This window comes from Prinia subflava, chromosome 1 (assembly GCF_021018805.1).
Source record: "Prinia subflava isolate CZ2003 ecotype Zambia chromosome 1, Cam_Psub_1.2, whole genome shotgun sequence".
In the NCBI taxonomy this organism is placed as follows: domain Eukaryota; kingdom Metazoa; phylum Chordata; class Aves; order Passeriformes; family Cisticolidae; genus Prinia; species Prinia subflava.
The window spans coordinates 70,916,553-70,939,128 of NC_086247.1; the positions used below are offsets into that span (position 1 = coordinate 70,916,553).

Below are 22,576 nucleotides of genomic sequence, written 5' to 3' on the forward strand. Positions count from 1 at the left end.
TCACCATCAGAGGTTGCATGCATACCAGTTCTGGTGACGCACAGCTTAGATAAGGTCCCGCAGAGGATTCTGCTTCTTCCATCCTAGGCAGTATCCTCTGCCACTAGGCAGGATAGAAGGGGCATCATTTCTTCCATTTTAAGATGGGCTATGCAACAGCTTTCCTGAATTTTCTCAGATTGTAGTCTGAAGATTACTGTTTCCAGTTTCTAACTTACTGAAGTTTGAATCTCTATAACACAATTTACTGGTTCAAGCAAACCTTACACTCAAAATGAGATTCATATGTTTTAAGAACCAGCAAAAATAATAAATTACAGTAAAGGGGCTACTAAATCCCTTTCATAAAGTGATTTTTATGAAAACAGCTCAATTCCATCAAGACAATATTTTTATGAGCAATTAAATTGATTTTCAAAATCCAAATTTCAAATGGATTGTTGTTTTGTTCTCTGGTTCTGTACTACTTGCAGAAATCTAGAGTCTTTTTTTCAATTGAGCCCCCTTTTGGAAAGAGCTTTACTAACCATTTTCTTCTCTAGACCTGAAGAGAGCAGAAGGTCTCTGTGAGGAAGGCAGGTAGGGTTAACTTCCCCTCACATATCTGAAACAGGGAGATAAATGAGAAGGAAGGGAGGCTGGGAATATGGATGAGCTTCTTAGCATTGTAAGAGTAGCATCCTTTACTAGAAAACAGTTGTGTTTCCATGGTTTTACTGGCAGACCTCTATTGTCTAGGCCTACCTAAGAGGGAGTCCAAGATATCCATACTGTGGAGCAGGCAGCAATCACAAAGAAAACAACTGGTAGGGAAAACATTTGGATGAGAGTGTGTAAAAAAAGTTAAACATTGGAGGAAGGAGGAAGAAATTGACCATTTGCTTTCAGAAGGATAGAAGGAGTTACAGTTACACACTGAGAAAACAAATTCATATATAAACCTTTAGCAACTCAAACTGTCTTATTTTTGAAATCAGCTTTTTGTGATAATTGATAAGTAATGTTATAAAGATGCTCCGTCTTATTCTATGCTGCAGAGAATCCTGAAAGGGTGAAGGAGGAAAGATTGGGGTTTGAGGAATATAAAGCCAAATATTTGAAGTGCTTATCAAATAAAGTTTTCAACACATGCAAGAAACACGATATTTTCTGCAAGAAACTAATTAAGCCAACATTAAAAAAAGCTGAAGAGAGATACAATGTAGCCAAGATTTTTAGACCAGCTATTTTGACATTTGTTTTTCAGGGCTTAGTGCTGAATTTAAGTGGTAGTGTTACCTATACTGCTAGACTGCCAGAGGACTGAAATTTACACTTTATCTTCTCCTTATCGGAAGATAACAATAGTTTGAAAATTTTACTACCAGCGTTCATGTCAGCAGCCACTTCTAAACAGAGACACTGATGCTTTGTGTCTACAATATTCTTCTCATAAATCAAGTTACATTTTGCAGGGTGGAGTATTGAAACAATTCTGATGTTCTTTTATGTAAATTTTACAGGTAATTGAAAGAAGTGAGCTCCATTAAAAATGGATGTTAGAACACAACTTCAAGGATATTGTAGAAATCACTCTCAAGCCTCTGTTTTGCAGTTACAGTGGATTCAATTTGTCATAAAGGATTAAAGGATACTGTTTAACAATAGAAGAAACCACTCGATCACCTACCAACAGACATCAAATTCCACTCTGTTGCTCATGTGTAGAAATCAATAACACCCTTTACTACAGCATATTTTCTGCAAAGACCCAAGCCTTGTGTCAAATGCACGAGGAGAAGCAACCTACTTCCCTGGCTAGAATCACTCCAACTGCTAATTAGCTTTTGCATGTCTTTAGATTACAGCTATTTGCTTTCTTTCTGCTTTAGCAGACAATATCCTCCATGCATTAAAAAAAGAAAAATAGGATCTTTTAGCAAACCACTTCTCTATATTATTTTTATAAACTATGTTAAAGGAGCCCTGATGGTGCCTTTATAAGGACTTTACTGCCAGCCACCAATATTAATTCTTCTCTGCTCGCTTTCTGAATTCTCTATTTCTCCCTAAAGTCATTCAAACTTAAAAATGTGCACAAAATGGTTGTACTAGTATTGTAGCATCAGTCTCATCAATTTTGAATGGATAGTCAAAATGACCTCTTTGCATAATTTTGTGCATTAAGCTCAAGTATAAATCACCTTAGCTGTCTTAAAATGCTTCTCTACCAGGATCAGCAGATAACTCAGAATCAGTGTTTTCCAGGATATTACTCCCCATTACATGGACATGCCTAGCATTTGGCTTCATTAAAATACTCTTTATTTAGAATGGATTCTGCTTTTTAAGTGACCCAAATGAGTCCTTCGGACTGGTCTTACTTATCATATTTCTGCAGTTGTCCTTTTTTTTCATCAGCAAAGTTGTGTTTACTTCAGCATCACTCACAAAGATAATTAAAAGGCAGAGTTGAAATCCAGCTGAAATTCACAAAAGTTCTTCATTTTGCTGTTTCACTATTAATGACTGCTTTTTGTCAGCTACAATTTCTTAGTAAATTAGCTTTTAGATGAGCTTTATGAGTACCTTATATCGTTGATCTCACCAATCCTAAAAGGAGAAATGTCACATTTGGCCCAATGTGGTTCAAAATGGCTAACACCAGCTGCTTCAGAGAAAGAGTTAAACAATGTTAAAAAGTAGTTATGCATCAACCTGCTTCCACACCCACACTTTCAGAGGCTAACTTATCCAAGAAGTTCAAAGGCATATAAACTTTAATAGCACTTCTGTTACCATAGCGGTCCATATTACGCATCCATTAATAACCATTCTTAGGCTTTTTTAAACATACCGCAATACTCTTAGTCTCTGTAGCATTATATGGCAAGAAATTTCAAATGTTATGTATTACTGTGTGCAAAAATATAATGAATCAATTTCTAATTTTTTACAGTTTAGTTTCACTATACCTCAGGGGCTCCCACTGTAGTTTACTGCCAGAAGGGACTAGATCCAAAGTTGGTATATCCCAGAAATTTCTAAGATAATAAATGCTAAAAAGTGAAATAATTTGTCTCTTTGGCAAATCTGATATCCTAATTCAACAATACTGGTTCCTGAACGAGCCAATGAAACCACTAACTAGCCTATTACCTGCTTTTGCATATGTTAAGATTATTTTGTCATTTATCTATGGTTAGCTACCCACCTCTTGGACTTGCCCTTAGCTCTCCTAGTTATTTCTGTCTATATACTGCCTGCTGTGGATTATGATAATTTTGTTGGCCTCCACAGAGTTGGTTTCTCCATTTTCTCTAGGTTATTTGGCTTCAGTGGTCTTGTCAAACAGTCATTGCAAAGCTCAGTCTAACCATTTTTTGTGTTTTCTCTATACATCTACAAAACAGTAACTATTGTGTGCTTCAACTGTTCAGAAAATAACACATGACTGCATTATAATATATGCATGCACTATGTCTGCACACACAGTCACTCCTGACTTAAAAACAAAATTTTAACTGTTGTCACAAAAAGGTGAGTTTTAGTCTAAGGTTTTTTCATTAGAATAAAACAAAAATTTTGAGAAAACTGTCCACAAGGAAACAAACTGCTAGATATTACAATGTGCTTTGCATCTTTAAAACTACCAGTAGTAAAACTGTTACAATTAATTTAATTAAAAGACTGCTACTTTCTTTTAACATTTGCATTTAGAAATGTTCAAATAATTCTGAGTTTATTTTACATTATTTTCGTTGCTGACCTTAAGCAGCAACCAAGCACCAAAAGGCTACTTGCCCATTCTCCCCCTCCTCCAGCAGGATGGGGAAGAGAATAGGAAAAAAAGAAAGTGAGCAAAATTGTGGGTCAGGATACAGGCAGTTTAAGCAGTAAAGGAAAAAGAAAATAAACCCAAAACAAACAAACAACAACAACAAAAAAAAAACCAAAAAAACCCCAAAACAACCAAAAATACCCCTACAAACCAAAGAAATCCAACACAGATAATGCAAAAGCAATCACTCACACCACCTCCCACAAGCAGACATGGTCAGTCACTGCCAGCAATAGCTGCCTCCTAAAAAAAGCTTTTATTGCCAAGCATGTCACTCTGTGACACTGAATAACTCTCTGGTCAATTTAGTTCATCTGTCCAGGTCGTGTTCCCTGACACTCCCTTTCTCATCCTCACCTTACTCACAGCAGGGAAATGGGAAAAGAGAGAGCCTTGGCACTGTAAATACTACTAATCAGTGAGAGCCCAAACACTGGTGTGTTATCAACACTGTTTCAGTCACAAATCCAAAACACAGCACCCTAAAGGTTGCTATGAAGAAATTTAACTCAATTCCAATCAGACACAGTACACTCAGACACTGTAAAACACAACTAGAAATTATCTCAGCTCTGAATTCAGTGAGATACTGCTATATTTTGCTGAAATAATGTCCCTTGCATGTTTTTGGCATTGGTCATCGGCCTAAATTGTGTAGTGATTTTCTGCTGTTTCATTTAAGAAAAGACACACACCTCTCTGCTGCGCCTCCTAGTCTGAGAAACACTAGACAACATTTTGGTTTCTGCACAATCCTGACACCTCATTGGCTCAGCAGCAGTAAAGGATAGACAACAGCCCTGCCTGAACTCAGATATGTGCTTTGTGAAAGTGTCTCACTAGTCCAGATTGTTTTACAAATCAAATAACAGCATCCTCTGGTCTCCTCAATAATCCCAGCTGCTTGCTCCAGGGGGTTTTGAAAATTCATTTGAGTACTTTGACAACAGAAAGTTTGACTGCCTTTGAACCTGCTTTCAAAGACAGTTATACAAGTCAAGCTATTGCCCATGGAGTATTCTGGTTAACCTTGACAATGATGGATACCTTTCATGACCATTTCCCTGATCCCTTATGCCTACACTTCACAGCTGTCCCTAATGATGAATGACAGTCATCTGCAACGAATGACAATTTTCCAGTACTCTCATCCCCAAAGAAACGGCATTATCATCACATATTCTTGTTATAATTTATCAGGCTGAAAAAATACAGTCTTTGATTACTCAGTTCTGTATTAATGTAATAACTTGAACAAATACTACTTTATACATTTTGAGATGCGGATGGGAAAGTATATCAAGTTCTTAGGTAGAATATACTGTCTTAATTACTTAAGGAACTGTAAATCTTACTCTTTAATGAAAATGCAATGTGGAGAAGAGAGATTGTTATGATTTGAAACTAGTTCAGATGTCCTAGCTGAGTCTTGAAGAAATAAATTGACTGTTATAAAAAAAGGGATATTCAAAACACAATTTTGCATAGAAGTCTCATTCTCATCACTGACAGAAGTGGCAATTTTATTTTCTTAATGAGGTAATTTTAGTTTTATACACTTACATGTTCACTGATTCAAGAGGGACTGGAATAGCCCAGCAAACAAATCCTCTGGAAAAGGTCACCTATTCAAGCTTGCATTTTGTGAGAAAAGGTCTCACCTCAGGCCACCATTATTGGCAATGATTACTTATTAGTGGCAGATCAAATTGAATTTATCTTAACAAATAAAGAAAGCTTGGCTAAAAATTGTTATTTCTGTTGTGGCAACATTAAAGGTCCGCAGATCAGGACTTCATAACAGAATTTCTTAGAGAACATGGACATGAGGTATTTTGGAATGAGAATTGAGCTATCCCAAACTGGGGCCCAGGTTTGGGCCTGTGTAGAAGTAGATAAGCCTGTGGCGCAGTTAAAATTTAGATAAAGGTGTGTGTATGTATTAGATAGGACATTTATAGTGAAATTATGGCAGCTACCTTAGACTGAGATTGTTTGCATTCTTTTTCACACTGAATACCAATTAGAAAACACGTGCAACTGTAAATTATCTGAAATTGTATTTAACCGGCCATTTCAGGGTATAAAGGGGAGAATGTATGATTTCACCATATTGGTTGTGCTCTGTGTTGCTCTGTCCAGCTTCCATGTAATTAATAGAGGCCCTGGTTTCAGGACTTCCCTTTTCCTGTACTTTATAGAAACAAAATGAAAAGCACTGCACATAGAACAAAGTACTTGACATCTAACCAAAGAAAACTATAATTTAAATGTCAATCTTCAAATAGAAAGAAACGTGATAAGTATAAGAGCATGAAAATCCCAGAGCCAATGTGAAAACATTCATCTGCTTGATGGACACTGACATTAGAGAGCTTGAGTCTCAGATTTTGTAAAGATCATTAGTGATGATTAGTGATTTTTCTTATAAAATGAATTTTTAAAAGAGAAAAATCTTCCTGAGTTTTCAGAAGTGTTCACAAGGACCTCCTCCCAGGCTTGCAGGGCAGAAAAAGAGAAAGTATGAAAGGTTTTTCTTTAAAACAGGAATGTAAAGGAACCTAAAATAACATGCCACTTAAGAAGACGAATGATCTCCTACTACAAGGGGAACCAGCTTTTATTTTTCTTTTGAATTGTACATGAATGAACATGAATGTACTTTTCTAAAAGCTTAGGGATTTTTTATATGTGGTATACATCTGCAATATTTCTCCATTTTCAGTATGAGACAAAGAGGATAATTAGTTTCCAGGGACTGGTATGAAGCAGTAAGCCAGTGCCTGTGCAGCAATAGAATGCTTGTGTGCATGTACACAGAAGGGTGGGAAGATGACTGTGAAGTGATAGAGGTCAATCACAGCAGACATATAAAAAGCTACTATCCAAGGCAGACACACAAAAAAAGGAATTACTACCAGATGGTAGCAAGCAGTTTTCTCCTTTTCCTTGTGCATTCCTCAACTCTGGGAACTTTGTGCATGCTTACATTTGCATTTTTGATCTTTATAAAATCTAGTTGCTTCAGAAGCATCATTTGTAAACATCACTTTTTACTTACAGACTGATTCAGCACCGTTTTTATGGTCCAGGTGGGGTGCCTGTGGAACATGGGGCATCTTCTCTGAGTCCTGCAGCAGCTTCAGAAAAACCTTTCATGAAAGTAGGAAAAGGTATTTTAGAATCCATTTTCTCAAACTATTATATATATATATATATATATCCTAAACCATCCAGACTGTCAGAAATTACTACTGACTACTGTAACCACCATGCTGGAATATAGCTATAAAATTAGTCAAGCTCTCCAGTGAAAATCTTGGGGATAAGGGCAATGAAATCAATGTCAATAGATGCAAAAGCACCTATGAAAAACATTGCTGACTGATGAGCACTAATATCTGCAAAGATTTTTCAGTACTGTCTGCCCTTGATTGACTTTTTATACTCCTAAACCATGGTATGTGTTGGAGCTCAGTTACTGCAATTTTTACCAAGGAAACAGCTTAACTCTCTTCTGATGTTCCAGCTAGAAATCTGTGGGCACAACTACAACTGTTACCAAAGAGTTCTAGTTGTACTAGTGCAGCTAAATCTAGTTACAAAATTGTACAGGACCAAGAATCTACAGATTCCAGGGAATTCACAGTGTCTAGGGACACTCAGGAAAAGTTCCCAGATATGTGCAAGCACATAAACAATAATGTTACTGAAAGACACCTAAAGAACAAGGCAATCAGAGACAGACAAGGTGAAAAAAATCTTGTAAAACTAATACTACAGAGAGGACTGGGCAACAATGTGTGTTTTGTAGCAAAATATTAGTGTTCATACCCCAAATTGGGTAGAGATGATAGGATCCGGTTACCTAATATTGCCATGAGAAAAACTGAAATTATTTTTTTATAAAAGCAACAATCTAAAAATATGCACTAGACTGAAACTGAAAGGATTGAATTTTCTTAAGTAGGGGAACACATGTCAGAAGGGACTTATAGTTAAAATTATAAAAACCCAGCAGAATTCACCAACTTCACAGTCACAATGTCTATTCAAATGGTATATACACTTTGCCGAACAGATTGGTATCCAACCTACTATTTCTTGCTTAAACCTGTTTCACAGATCTGTCCGCACAAAGCCCATTGAATTTCAGAGATATGTATTTCATTTATTTGTACCTCAGCCTTGCAGAAGCTTGGAATGGCTTTCATAGTGAGCCTTATTCACACACTCCCCACTTCTTGTAAGCTCAGGCTACAAAGACAATTAACATTTTCTTATCTTAACCTGAACTGCAATTTAAACAGTGATCTAAGAACCTCAGATAAAAACAAAAAAAGAAAAATTAACAGAAAATAAAGGTGCCATGAGCATCTCAAATTAAACAGAAAAAGAAAAACCAAGTTTTGCTTTGTTTTGATGAAAGTTTTCTTTTGCTCTTTCCTCTCTGTTTGGGTTGAGCTGCAAGGCAGATTATACCCACAGTGCAACTTTCAGAAATCATTAAGAAACCATTTATTTCTTCCCACAAACAAAACTGATATCAGCTATAACACAAAATTCCTTGTTTCCAAGGAGCTCATACAATAGACAATAAAAACCAGTCAATGTGAAGTACTTTATAGCTCTTGAAGGATATTTCTTGACTTTCTAAGGTCTGACTGTTACAAAAACCATATTTTGCTGAGTCAATATAATTGCCATTTAACAGTGGTTATTGATTGCATTTGTTACCTGCCAGCTTTCAGGGAACAACTTTGGCCATTAACAACTTCAAGGCGAGAAATTTCTGTCCTGATATTTGTATTAGACCCTGGAGGCAGATCCTGACAGCCTAAAGCCACATTCTAATTTGTTTTCTTGAACCTGCTTGCTGATGGCTCTGAACACTAATTTCTGTCAAGAAAACCTAACTAAACTGTAATAACTGAATCACAGAATCACTGAATATCCTGACTTTGAAGGGACCTCTAAGATCATCTAGTTTCAACTGCTCTGCGGTGGACAATGCCTTCCACTAGACATGATTCCTCAGAACTCCATGCATCCTAGTCTTGAACACTTCCAAGGATGGGACATCCACAGCTTCTCTGGACAACCTGTTCCAGTGTCTCACCACCCTCTCAAAACAGAATTTCTTCTGAATGTCTAATTTAAACTGACTCCCCTTTGTCCTGTCATTGCATGCTCTTGTAAAAAGTCCCTCTCTGTCTCATAGGCTCCCCTCAGGTACTAGAATGCCACAATCACCTCAAAGCCTTCACCTCTTCCAGCTGAACAATCCCAAGTCTCTCAGCCTTTCCTCATGGGAGAGGTTCTCCAGCCCTCTGTTCACCTTGGTGGCCTCCTCTGGACTCACTCTGACAGGTCCCTGTGTGCTGGGGCCCCCAGAGCTGGATGCAGCCCTGCAGGTGGGGTCTCAGCAGAGCAAAGGGACAAAATTCCCTCCCTGGCCCTGCTGCCCACGCTGCTTTGGATGCAGCCCAGGACACGTTTGGCTCTCTGGGCTGTGAGTGTCCACTGCTGGGTCATGTCCAGCCTCTCACCCACCAGCATCCCCAAGCACTTCTGGGCAGGGCTGCTCTGGATTTGTTCATCCCCCAGACTGAGCTGGTACTGGGGATTGCCCAGACCCAGGTGCAGCACCTTGCATTTGATCTTTTTAAACCTCCCATGGGCCCAATTCTTGATCCTGTCTAGCTCCCTCCAGATGACATCCTGTCCTTCAGGTGTGTCAGCCTCTTGGGGAAACCACAAAGTAACTGCACCTCTGTGGGTAGGACAACGCCTACACTACAAAATGCTGCCTGCATGTGTTTACTTCAGGGTCAAAATAGCTGCAGACACATTTTCTTATTTAATCTCTGTAATGTCGCTGTAGAGAGAATGTAGCTATACCTTAAAGAAAAAAAGGAACAAACCCATCAAATGCTTTTGTAATACATCCTATGGCTATTGACATTGACACATTCATTCATTGACACATTCATTCATTGACACATTCATTCATTGACACATTCATTCATTGACACATACTCTGATACCATTGCATACCAGTCCTCCCCATGGTATGCAGTTTTCAAACATCCTCTTAAGAATGGGAATCATTAGGGACTATATTGTACAGAAGAGGTGATAATTTACATGATGTTGCATCAGATATTGTGGACAGAAGTAGTATTAGCCTAGCAATACTATTAACAAAGTGAGTACTCTCTGAAACACACACATCTAGGACATGTCAGGTTTAGGCACCATAGCAAAGAGACAGTATATTCTTGCTGTGCCTAAATGGAGGTGTATTCTCAACCTTAGCAGAACATCCTTTCCTCACATGCCTTAAAAATTCCTGCTGGCTCAGTTAGTCAGTACAGTGTTAATGACAGCAAGGTTGTGGGTTCAATCCCCATTTGGGCGATTCTCTTGAGACCTGGACTTGATGACCCTTTTGGGTCCCCTCCAACGCAGAATATTCTGTAAAATTCTGTTTAATTTCTCTTTTGACTAGCAAGTCTATATCTGACCAAGGACTTGTCCTTTTCAAGGGTAAAAAGTGTTTTTGTCCTTGAGGAAACAAGTCTGGCCAAATGACAATGCTACAGTGAAATAGATTAATGTGATTGTGCCATCACCAGAAGTTGTTGGAGCACCCTGAAGCTCACTAGAAGATGCACATCATTTCAAGGAGGTATATGGCTTTTCCTGGAAAGTTTTCATGCAAGCTCTCAGGTCATTTCAAGGAAAAGAATTTGAAAGCAGTACTCAATTAACAAATTTTGAAACATCTTATTTTGAAAAGATGTTACAATCATTTTGCTCTCTCCTCAAACAAAAGCAAGAATGCAATAAGCTTTGAAATCTCCAGAGTTGCCAGAAATTGAAACAGCACCCCCCAGAGAACTCCTAGTATATGCTTAATTTAATTAACTACCTTTCTATTCTCCTTTTGGTTCTACCAGCACTTTGGATTATGCATATTATAAAATACACAAATACAAATGTTTTGAAAATATATCTAAAGCCTAAATTTCAGCAAATATGTTAGTGAGATAATAAAGGTGTCACAAATTGATTTCTTAGAACTTCAAGATTCCTTTGAAATATGAATAGAAGTCAATTTTCCCTCAGTGAATATGATTTTTAGAGAGTATGAGGGTCCCTCAGAATGAAAAAGAATAATGGTGAGTGTATAAGAGAACAAAAAGAAAGGAAAAAAAAATGATAACATTTTTTCCTTTAAGGTCATGGTCCTTTGTTTTCAGATTGAATTGCTTAAATAGATTAAATAGTGCTATTATGTACTATCCTTTTAGTTCTCAATGCAAAAAGGCTTTTGATGAGAGAATAGAGAATTGAGATTGTAATGACAACTAATGATGAGATGCAGAGATGACAAAAATCAGCCCAAATTAATGCATTAAATCTTCAAGCTGAAGAATGATACATGAATATCTAATACCACATTTAAAGATGTTTTTAAACTTCCCCTTCACAAAACAGCTAAAAGCAAGCTCTCAACTGAGTCAAAGATTCAGCTCACTGAGGAATGTTACTCATATCCATGACAATTTCAAATTTACTTCCTGCATGTCAGTCCTGACAAGTCTTGTGTTATCCCATGGGGATGGAACCCAAAAATATTCTCAATACATACATTACCTCCAAATCTGTAATATTTGGCAATGAACAATATTATTCCTTATACCATGTTAATCATCTTATATAAGAAAATACAAACTTTTCAATAAATTTTTGACTTGCCTCATAGACTTGTATCACAGGAATGTATTTTACTTCATAACATTAAATAACATTTATTAAACTTGTAAACAATGTATGATAGGAGACATTACTCTCCTATCACCACTTGAAGTAAAAAAAAAAATTCTAAAGGATTTATAGTACAGTACTTGGATAATGCTGGTTTAAGGAATCTTGTTATTCAGAAATTATAGATGGGATAAAAAGATTCCAAGGGAAAAAAGCTCTTGCTTACATGGCTATTTACACAGAGCTACATTTAGAGTAATAAGCTAGATGAAGAGTAGTAAGAGAGTGATAAGAGAGTCTCTTCCTCTTTAGTATATACACACACATACATGTACATATATATGTGCGTATATATGTTCATGAATACATATATCAGACTTTCTCTTTCAGTATAGGTGGAAAATATTCTTTATATATGTTTCATCACACAGTTTGTCTAAGTCCTAAGCTTCAGAACTAGTAAGTTGGAAAGTATTCTTAGCAATTTTTTTCTGTCCAAAGAACCACCTGAGCTGAACCACCAGACTCGAAAGTTCAAAGCTTATTCCAATGTTATGGATTCAGGACAACGCTGGCTCTCAAAGTCAATGACACATTACATTTCCCTTAAGTTAATGTAAACAATTAAGGGTTATACAATTCATCAGCCATCAAATTAGATACTTGAAATTAAAAAAAAAAAATACAATAGTAGAGTGGGTGTTGAAATTAACAGCAGAGCAAAACTATAAAGTATAGATTTCACCATTGGGAGGTTTTGTTTGTTTGCCTTTTTTTTTCTGTTTCTTGGAAACATGCTTCTCAGCAGAAATTTTGCAATATAAAAGATACAATCAAGATTCTCTAACCAAGAAAATGTCATTACACAGAAAAACAACAAGTACCTCTTCTAGAGTTGTGTCAGAAATGCCATAGCCAGTCACATGTAGATGCTGAAGGCTTTGATCTAAAGCTTGGAAAAGACCTTTAAAAGAGGTCTTATCTGCCTTTTCTGGTATCACGTAGGTCAGCTCAGTCCCACTGTTCTCTTTCAAGAAGGCTTCTGGAATGTGGGTCTGTACCAGAGATGTGACCTGAACAATGTGCTTAGGGTCTTGGATTTCAAACACAGAGGGCTATGAAGAAAGAAAGATAATAATGTAGAAATAGTTAAATATTACTAGAAGTATTGGTCTTAATATCAGAATTCATGCAGGAAAAATTCCACTGATGAAACTGCATCACATCTGGGATACAGAGATTACCTCCCAGGAATAAAGGACAGTGAGAATAGCCCCTTTTCAGCTAAATACTGATATCCACCATTTTCAAAGATGCTATTGTGCCCATCTAAATAGCAATAATAATATCACCCACCCAAAACAACCAAGGAAGCTGATAAAAACATGTTTTGCTGTTTCTCTAATAATCTATAACACATATTGTCCTTCCTTGGCAAGGGCATACATCTCCCTTAAAATATATTTGGCAGGCAGTCTCCAGTTCAGTACAGTACATTCTTAACATACCTTTTTTATGAGTGTTAGACTGTGTCCCTGGCCATATGTCTCCCTGAGATAAGAGGGAGAACCACAGCACCTCAGCTGGCCCCGTTGCAGGATGGCAATGCGGTCACTGAGCACCTCGGCCTCATCAAGATGGTGAGTGGTAAAGATCAGCGTGCAGCCTGCAGGAGAAACATTGCTACGTGTCTACAAAACCTGGTTTCTGGGGAAACCCCTCACAAGGGTCCTTTAGTCTTAAGGAAACATGTTTTCAGGACTCTTCCAAATCTTAACTACAGGACACGAACAAAATCTGCCGTCAGAATTACAAATTAGGTTAGATTCACTTCTAAACTTGCTTTGCCTTATTTTATACATAGCAAACAGTATTAAGGCTTTAGAATCTCCAGCTGTTATAAAAGCTTAAAAAATTCCTTAAAACAACATAGCATCAGTGTGTCTCAGTGGATAATTCAATGTGAGTTATTACAGCTAATTGAGTGCTCACTAGCTGAAGAGTTTGCTTCCCACAATCAATTTCAGCATTAGTGCAGCAGATTGACTGATGAACATATTTTCATAAAAGTAGATAAGCATCTATATACAGGTATATACAAAACAGGAAATGGAAACCAGAAAGTAATTTTGAGAAACTGAAGAGAGGGGAGAAACTTCAGGACAGGATATAGAACTAAGCTCAGTCTTTTTTTAGATTGGGAGTCTTTCTGTACAATAGCAGATAATTCTTGTAATGCCCTTAAAAATACCAAGTCCAGCTTAATGTTTCCTCAGAAAATAACGTATTTAGCTTCTGATAATATTTTGACTACACTTTGACTATCCAGTTTAAATTTATTAAAGAAAAAAACCCAGAAAATATAATAAAAAGCAAATTATGTGCATAAACTTTGTACCGGCTTTGTACTTCAGAAGAACATCCCAGATACTACGGCGAGAACATGGATCTACTCCACTGGTGGGCTCATCCAGAACAACTGTCTTTGAGTTTCCAATGAAGGAGATGGCAATTGACAGCCTTCTTTTCATTCCCCCAGAAAGGGCTCCAACAGGTTTGTACTGATGTTGGGATAAATCCACATCTTCCAGAGCTCTGAAACAGGAGTACAGAAACAGAAGCAATTTTGAAAATGTTTTTCTAGTCACATTCTGTCGGCTCAGAGAACTACTGAAAAGTCACTGTAAATGGAAACTGATAAAATTACTCCAAAAAAACCTCCAACTGATTGTATAATTTGGGGTCAAAAACAAATTGGAAAAAAACATCTCTCATAAATGCTTATCATCACCAGATGTACAGATTCTAAATAAGTATTGTAAAGAAAAAAAAGTAAAGCTAATAAAATAAAAACTAGTTTGTCCAACAACTTCAGCAAGCTCCAGATTACAGCCCTTTTAAATAATGATAAAGACTGCTAGTTTCATAATGCAAGCAGCGTTTCAGGTTTTGCAAACTACTTAAAGAGCGCTCGAGATGCCTGAGATTTTAGGAGATGTGTAGTCATTTGAAGTAAATAAGGTAATACCACTTTTTTTTTTTTTTTTTAGAAGACGTGTTTGTGAAATAAACCAATTAGTAATTAGTGATCCCTGGGTTGAATAATGCTATCTAATCAAAACTAATCTAATTCCTGTGTTAAGGACTGGGAGATATCTCACAGATGTTTCCAATTCAGCCCTTGCGCTCTCATGCTGATCTTTCATCTGAGCATGGTATGGAAACATGGTTAATAAAGGCAACACTATAAGGCCTTTAACTTATTTTTCGTCACACTGAGCATCCAGTCACTGTACTAAGAGCTTTCAGCTGCTATCAGCTTGGCAAGTAAGACAGAAGGCTCAACAGTCCTAAGCTAAAGTCTTGAATCATTTTGGAGAATATACAGTCTGTAAGCCACGCCATTTACCCTGAGACAATTTCTCATTTTTAAGAAAACAGGTTTCAATAGCTGTTCTATAGACACATATAGATACACTGTATCTATAGATACAGTGAAGAAAGTTATTCTTAATCTATTTGGAAGCCCACTTTTTTTGGTTACTAAAAAGCATTTGTTTTATTCTTTTCTAATTTCTCTGAATTCTTTAAAAGCATTTGTTGCCTTTAAAAATAATTGTTCTTAGTAGCAAGGCCTGCAGAGTTCTAAGTGTCCTTATGTGCCATTAGTATGACAGACTGCTGCTAGAATTACAATTCAGCAGTCTAAGTACCAGAAGACACAGAATATTATTTTTCATCAATTTTCAACTATTTACTAAATTTGTTTTGTCTCTGTAGCTCTACAGAAGGAATTCTGTTGTTTCTGGGGAGAACAATGTCCCACACCTGAGTTTGTTCAGATCAAAATTTAAAAGTAACAGGTTTTTATGATAGTTACCAAAAAGAACTATCAAAATGGAAAACCACTTTGCAACACATGCCTCTGCATATGCCTGATTGTACACTTAGGGAGAAGTCCCATCACCTTGACATTTATTTCCATTGAAGCATAGAAATGCCCAGCCCTTTACAGAGTCTAGCATGAATCAGAAGGTAAACAGGAACTATTTACACTGCCACACTGTTTGAAAAGCATACCTTTTATTCCTGAAATAGAATAAATGCAGTTTGTTATTAATGAACCACATCTCAGCTTGTACAGTTTACTAGTTAGTTTAATATACACTAGGCAAAAATAAGATCTAGTCCTATATCAAAGCAGGATCAGCACAAAAGCACTAGAAAATGTTTTTAACCTGACAAATGCCAAATCCTCTGAGCTCATGTCAGAGCTCTGGCTGGTTTATCCTATTGGATTTTTCATTTTTAAACCTCCTCATTTATTGAAAACATTTCAAGGCTGGATTTGGCAAAGGAAAATGAGGTGGCCTACTTAAAAAGATTGTAACAAACACAGCCTTCACCTGGATTTTCTGGTTCTCTAACCTCTCCGCTGCAGGTGAGGGAATACAGATAATACATATATAAAGTAATTTTGCTGATTTATCTAAAACTCAGGGCAAGCACAACAGTTTTCTTTCAACATACTTGCTTCTCCAGCAAGGATAGAGGTAAGACAGGCAGGATGATGTGGAACACTGCAATTTCTACAAGAATCCACTCCAATGAAAACATCATTGTTTGATGGTTCTGTATACCAGGTTTTTAAACAGTTCTACTACAAATATATTCAACTAAGAGTTAGAAACTAGGAAATCTATTTTCAAGTCACGATTTCAGGACATGAAATGTGATAAAAACTAACAAAACCCTACAGTTTCCACTGTTTTCTTCTTGCAAGTTTTGCATTTTCTCTTTTTTTATTTGGGTGGCTTGCAATAGCCATTACCAATTTACTTGACAGATTTCAAGAAATGGAAGGAAAACGTACCCACTGACTCTTTGATTGAGCTGTTCCTTTGTCCACCCGGGCGCCTTCACGGACCCGTAAAGCAGGAGGTGCTCCCGCGCCGTCAGCGTGTTGAAGAGCACATCGTACTGGGGGCACACCCCCAGCTCTGCCCTGATGGCAGCCAGCTCAGTCCGTATGTCCTTCCCATCAACAATTATGGTGCCAGAGCTCGGTGGATACAGACCAGTCAACAGGGAGCTGATATAAGAAAAGAAAAAAAAAAAAAAAAAAAAAAGAAATTCAGCAAGATAATGTGCAATTACCTCATCACTTATATATCCTGAGGCAGGTTTCACCATCCTTAGAGCATCAATTCAGTTGAGTACAGTTTTGGAAATATCACTAATTTTGGGGGTTGGTTTAGCTATATTTTTAGGCTTTATAGGTTTGGTGGGGGTTTTTGGTTGGTTGGTTTGTTGGTGGGTTTTCTGTTTTGTTTTTTGAACATGATCTCAGGAGTTCTCCATTTCCCTTTTCCCAGAACATTTTTTTTTTTTCCCTACTAAATCTAACGGGTGATTGTTTCCTTCTTCACATGGGTATTCTGTGAGGAGTACTTCCCACTTAGGTCCCATCCTGCACCACTGGCTTAATGAAAGCTGATTATAACTAACATAAAGGTAGAACCAAACTTCTTAGTTGAGACATTTGTAAAGGTCATTTTTCATTTCATTACTTCCATGTCTGGTCAACTGCCAAGAAAGAAGTCCCCTGCAATCTCTAGGGACAAAAACACCATAAAACTCCACATTCCCCCTGTGATGAGTACATACAGACTACCAGAAAGGAACACTCCTTCAAGATGTGTTCAGCTTCACAACCAGACATGCCCAAGTCCTACTTAAGCTGTTCTTGAGATACCACATCATGGTTTAAGTGGCACAGAGAACTCAGTTCTCTACTCATGACATTCCTTTTGTCGTAGATATACGACCTTCACTTTCCATGTGCTTTGAGGACTTTATCAAATATTTTTTTGGCGGGGGGGGAAAGGCATAGCAAATAGTTCACAGAATTTTAAATTGAAAAAGCATAGCAGAGATCAGAGGGGACAGTAACATCATTAAAAGTCAGACTTACATAACTGTTGTCTTTCCAGCTCCATTAGGTCCCAAGAGTGCTGTTATCTGGCCCTTATGGAAAGTGAGGTTGAGATCTTTAACAGCAGCCTTCTGACCATCCAGGTGCTCTTTGGTGAGGGACAGCAGCACGACACCAATGGAAGTTCCTTCAGGGCAAGGGACTTTCCAGCTCTGAGGTGCCAGGTCTGTGTGGGGAAGAGTAGCAGAACAAGCAGGTTGCTGAATCTAAACATGTGTGTGTAAAAAAGCAATCTCAAAATAACTTCTGCTATCATTTACCAAAACCTTGAACAGATGTTCAAATGGTCTGAACTGACACAAACTACACTGAAATGAAAGATACCATACCAATTAATATTTTCTAAGACTTTAGCCCATTTGCAGTTTTAAAAAGCAACCTATAACACTTATGCCAAGTTATGTGCATGTCTACATATGTCTTGATAAAGTCATAAAAAAGTTGCTATATTTTATTTCTAGTAAAAATATACTTACAATAATATTACTTGAATTGAATCCTTTTTCATGCCCATAAGCAATGGAGAATTCTGTGTAAGCTACTTCACATATGTCATCCAGTTTCAAGCACACAGCACTGACATAACACTCACAGACACAGGCAGTAAATCTTCTCAATTCTCCTCAGTCAACTAAGCAAAGTAGATCTCTGAAATTATTCAGAGCAGCAGCCTAATCTAAGCAAAAATCTAGGTCCTCAAGGCAAGCAGATATTCAACAGTGTTCTAACTGTGAGGTAACACCCTCAGGAAACTGAGATGCCATATGACACCCATGAAGTTGTCTTCCTTTCCATGTCAGGTTTGCACTACTTTCCAAACATGAGCACAGTCAATTCGCAGCCCCATTACATTATTATTTTTAATATTTTATTGACTCATTGTTACTGAGAGATCTGGCAGTGAGTTGGTTTATTTTCTTTTTAAGCAAAGGCAAGCCATATTGGAATATTAGTCCAAAGAAACAAACTTTTATGCCTAAGAATTATGAGAGAATTATTCTAATGAATATACATGTATGTAAGATATTTATGGTTTATAGTTATATTCTTTTCAATACTTCTACATAAATAAAATGCAAACATGATAAAAACAGAGAATTATCCTATACATAAAAAAGCTTGAATCCTATAAATCAAATGATAAATAAAAAATAAACATAATAATTTCAAAGACTGGTTTGTTTACACAGTGAATGAAGAAGTTGTTTTGCTGCTTTCATACTCAATTTTAAGCTTCTGGCAAAAATTCCTTCTAAACTTGAGGTCATTTGCTAGCAAGGTACTACCAGCAGTTGTGACACTACTGAGGTCTCCTACCCATGCACCTCTCTTCCAGGTACCTTTCTGCTGTTTCCTAAATTTACATCCTTTAAATTAACAAAAAAACATTCAAGTGTCGAGTGGGCCTCAGACAACATAGCTCAGGAAAGACTCAGAGGGAGAGCTCCAAGTTACTAAGAAGCACTAAACTGATTACCCTGGGACTTCTCCAAAGGGGTGTTTGTTCCAAGTGGGTACGCAGCACCCTGGTCACTGCCAGCCCTGCTATAGTTGTGGTTCCAGCTGATAGGACCTACACTCCCAACTCCTCTCTCACACACCTCTGGTTTCCTAAATGTTCTCCACGCCCCTGGGACCAGTCCTTACCTGGGCTGTACAGAACAAGTGAAGGAATTGTCTGGACACAAGTCACTTTTCCGTTTCATGAAAATTCTTCATGGCTGCATTTATCCCATTGTCATTAAAATGGCACACAATTCTTTTAAAGGACAGCATGCTCCTTTGCGGCATGACAGTTTTAGCAATCACACACAGGCAAATTGCTACCAAGCACATGACATGAGCAAAAGCGACCCACCAAATGTAAGCAAACACTTAAATAACTTGAGCCAGAAACCATACTAATAACTGGCCAGGCAGAGAAGTTTATGTCTTTGTTTTCCACAGGTTATGTGGTGAACCCAGAGGGAAACCCTGGGAATCTTCATTTTATGTAAGGACCAAACACAGTCATCTTAACAAAATGGAGTTCCAAATTGCAGAGATTCATACAAAACTCATATAAATTCTTTTTCCACAAGTGTTTAAAAGAACCTCAAGACATTCTGAAGTCTTCTCTAATCTAGGAGAAAGCCCCTGTAAAACTGAGTTGTTCAGTTTCTTCACCTATGCTACAGACAGCTGGATCATTTCTAAGATATCGTAATGTCCAAAAAAAGCACAACAACCCGTCATGTTGTTCTAAGGCCCAAGATGGAATATAGGTGAGAGTGACTTACTCCTTCATTTCCAAAACCTAAACTAAATGTGGGAACGTCCTTAAAGGGACTGGAGAGGGAGAAAAAGGTAAAAAAATCTGAATTAATTGTAAGGAAGTGAACATACACAGAAAAGTAGTGAAATTATCTGGAGGCTGATAAAAATTAGTTACAATAACAGCTTTCTAGACAAAAGGCTAAGAAGTAGAGACAGAGAGAACAGTGATTATAGAAGGGGGAAATTAGAAACAGAAGGGAAAGAAATTAACAAAGTTAATTTTTCCACTGAAAAAAGAAGCAATTTTTTTAAAAGTTAATAAAACCCAACACTTTTCAAATTCAATAAGAGTATGAAAGATTCAGTGAACTCCAAAAGATCCAGACAAAACAAAGAGGCAATACAATGGGACAGGATGAACCCAAAAGATACTTATTTTACATCTTTTAAAGAGTTTTCTTAAATATTTCTGTACAATAGTTTTCACAGAATGAATCAATCATTACAGGGGATAGTAAAATGTAACAGTTACTATATAATATTCATAGTATATACTATATAATGAAAGAGAGAAAGGGACAAGATCTAAACATATAAAACAGGACCAAGCAGTGATAAAAGCAGATTGACTATGACTAGCACACCATTAAGAAAAAAAGAAGTCATTGTTCAAATTTTATTACTACAAACCTTTTTCTTGGAAGTTTTCATTGAAGAAAAACATGTTAGAATTCAGATAATGTCTCTTGCTTCTCTCTGTACCACACAGGTTCTTCCAGTAAGAAACAGTAAAGGGAAAGTACCATCGGTTCCTTAATCCAAATTTTCCTATATTAGAATTATGATAAAAACTGTTGAAAAATTTAGTCATTTTCCATCTGTTTGCAGATTAAAAATGTTCTATGCTTTGCTTGCTTACAATGAGCTGGTTAGACCATTTAATTAGCCCAAATATTTTTCTTTGCTTAAAAATTTTAATAAAGTGTCAAAATGTAATTTGGTTATAAAATAAGGTTCTTCCATAAAATAATCAAGCCTCAATTATGCTTTAACCTGTCTCCAAATCAGCTACAAAATGTAAAAGAATCAGAAACTTAACCTAATCTTGTAACCCATGGTGAAAAAATGCACCATCAAATAGCCTGCTAAGAGAAAGAGCCTATTTTTTATTATAAAGATAGTCCATCACACCATGTCTTTCATTAATATATGTAAAATGCAAACAAGTCAGCCACTCTAAGAAACACTTATTGTGGCACATAAACAAAAAGGGCAAAAAACACACTCCTATATACAAACTGATCTTTGTCATAGCCTGATCTTTTCAGGCATTACTTACCCATCACACAATACACACTCTCCCTGTATGAAGTGTCATTATGTTTGACACTGAAGGGCAAGTGTCAATTTAAGGCAGAGTTTTAAAATTCAGTTGCATATTCCACCCACCCCTATCTTGCAAAATGAAAACTAATTAATTAAAGGCAAAATTAATTTTAATTAAAAAAATACAAAGTAGCCAGAAGAAAAAGTGACATATGCAAATCAGAGGAAAGGTAAATCATCAGAGGAAAGGTAAAACATACAGTGAGGCATGAGGCTATGATTAAAAATACATCGACCAACTCAACAAGAGTTACAAAACTTGATTCATGAAAAAAATTTTTTAAAAACACCATTACTTTCTGAAAATGTACTTGAAAATCAATTTGTTTTCTCTATGCACTGTACTGTGGACTGATTGGGACCAAGATACAGTTACTGCACTGTCTCAAGTTTTTATGATCTGAAAAACATGCTGTTGTTCATGGGTTTCAGACCAGGTACTGATAGGAGAGTCACCATTTTCCCAGGAAGTTTTGCTACTAGATTAAGCTCTCTTACTCTGAAGATCCAATAAATTCCTAATTCTATCAAATATTTGGCCTACCCATCAGCAGACAAAAGATATTTCATGCCTGGCTGCAAATCCTAGTCCGTGTATTGGCACTACTCAATATTTATGTATGTAGGAAGATGTCGTTTCCCAGTCCCTAAAGATAGAGAGTTTTGCACAACAGAATCATAACTCAGAAAAATACGTATTTTTGTTTTATTTACATAAAACCAAGAAAGACAACACCACAATAAGTGTTTCCTATAGTGGCTGAACAGTTAAGAGAATATTGGATGAACAATATTAAATAACTTCCTCAAAAACATGGAATAAGAACAATGATCTTACCAGGAATAATATTGCTGAAATACCAGCCACCTACAAAATATAAAATGGAGTCAAAGAACATCATCCAGCACATCCATCCAAAGGTCAGGTATCCTCCTTGTGCCATTGACTGGTGCACATTATGCCACTGAATTCCTGGTAGTAATAACAATGATTTTTTAAAGGTCAAAGCTAAATCAGCACAGCATTAAAGATCACAAACACATCAACACCAAGCACTTCTGGGTATTTAAGCACTGGCACCAGACAAATCATAGTTTATAACAGTAATCCTAACGAACAGAAAAACATTTCTATGCCTCTCCAAGCCTGTGTTTAGAACAGCAGGTGACACTGCTGCTGGGAAAATATAGAGAAGCTGTTGTAGAAAGGGCTGCTTATGAAATTTTAGCTGGCCCTTAATTTGGCAAAAGAAAAAGAACTACAACATTGACAAAATGGGGCAATGACCAATGAATCAAGCTTTAAGCCACTCTACTGATATAAAGAAAAGGATTACACAAAGTTT

General features: G+C 36.9%; 1 protein-coding gene across 1 annotated transcript in view; it reads right to left on the reverse strand.

Annotated features, from left to right (window-relative positions):
* Positions 1–22,576, reverse strand: part of ABCA13 (ATP binding cassette subfamily A member 13) — a 173,327-nt gene that overhangs the window by 82,583 nt on the left and 68,168 nt on the right. The window contains exons 28-35 of the mRNA XM_063399467.1: positions 22,069–22,203; positions 20,535–20,672; positions 17,568–17,754; positions 16,467–16,685; positions 13,992–14,188; positions 13,102–13,259; positions 12,478–12,708; positions 6,882–6,972 (exon numbers count right to left, since the gene is read on the reverse strand). Of these exons, the coding sequence (XP_063255537.1) occupies positions 6,882–6,972; positions 12,478–12,708; positions 13,102–13,259; positions 13,992–14,188; positions 16,467–16,685; positions 17,568–17,754; positions 20,535–20,672; positions 22,069–22,203 (1,356 nt within the window). The remainder of the gene's footprint in view (positions 1–6,881; positions 6,973–12,477; positions 12,709–13,101; positions 13,260–13,991; positions 14,189–16,466; positions 16,686–17,567; positions 17,755–20,534; positions 20,673–22,068; positions 22,204–22,576) is intronic.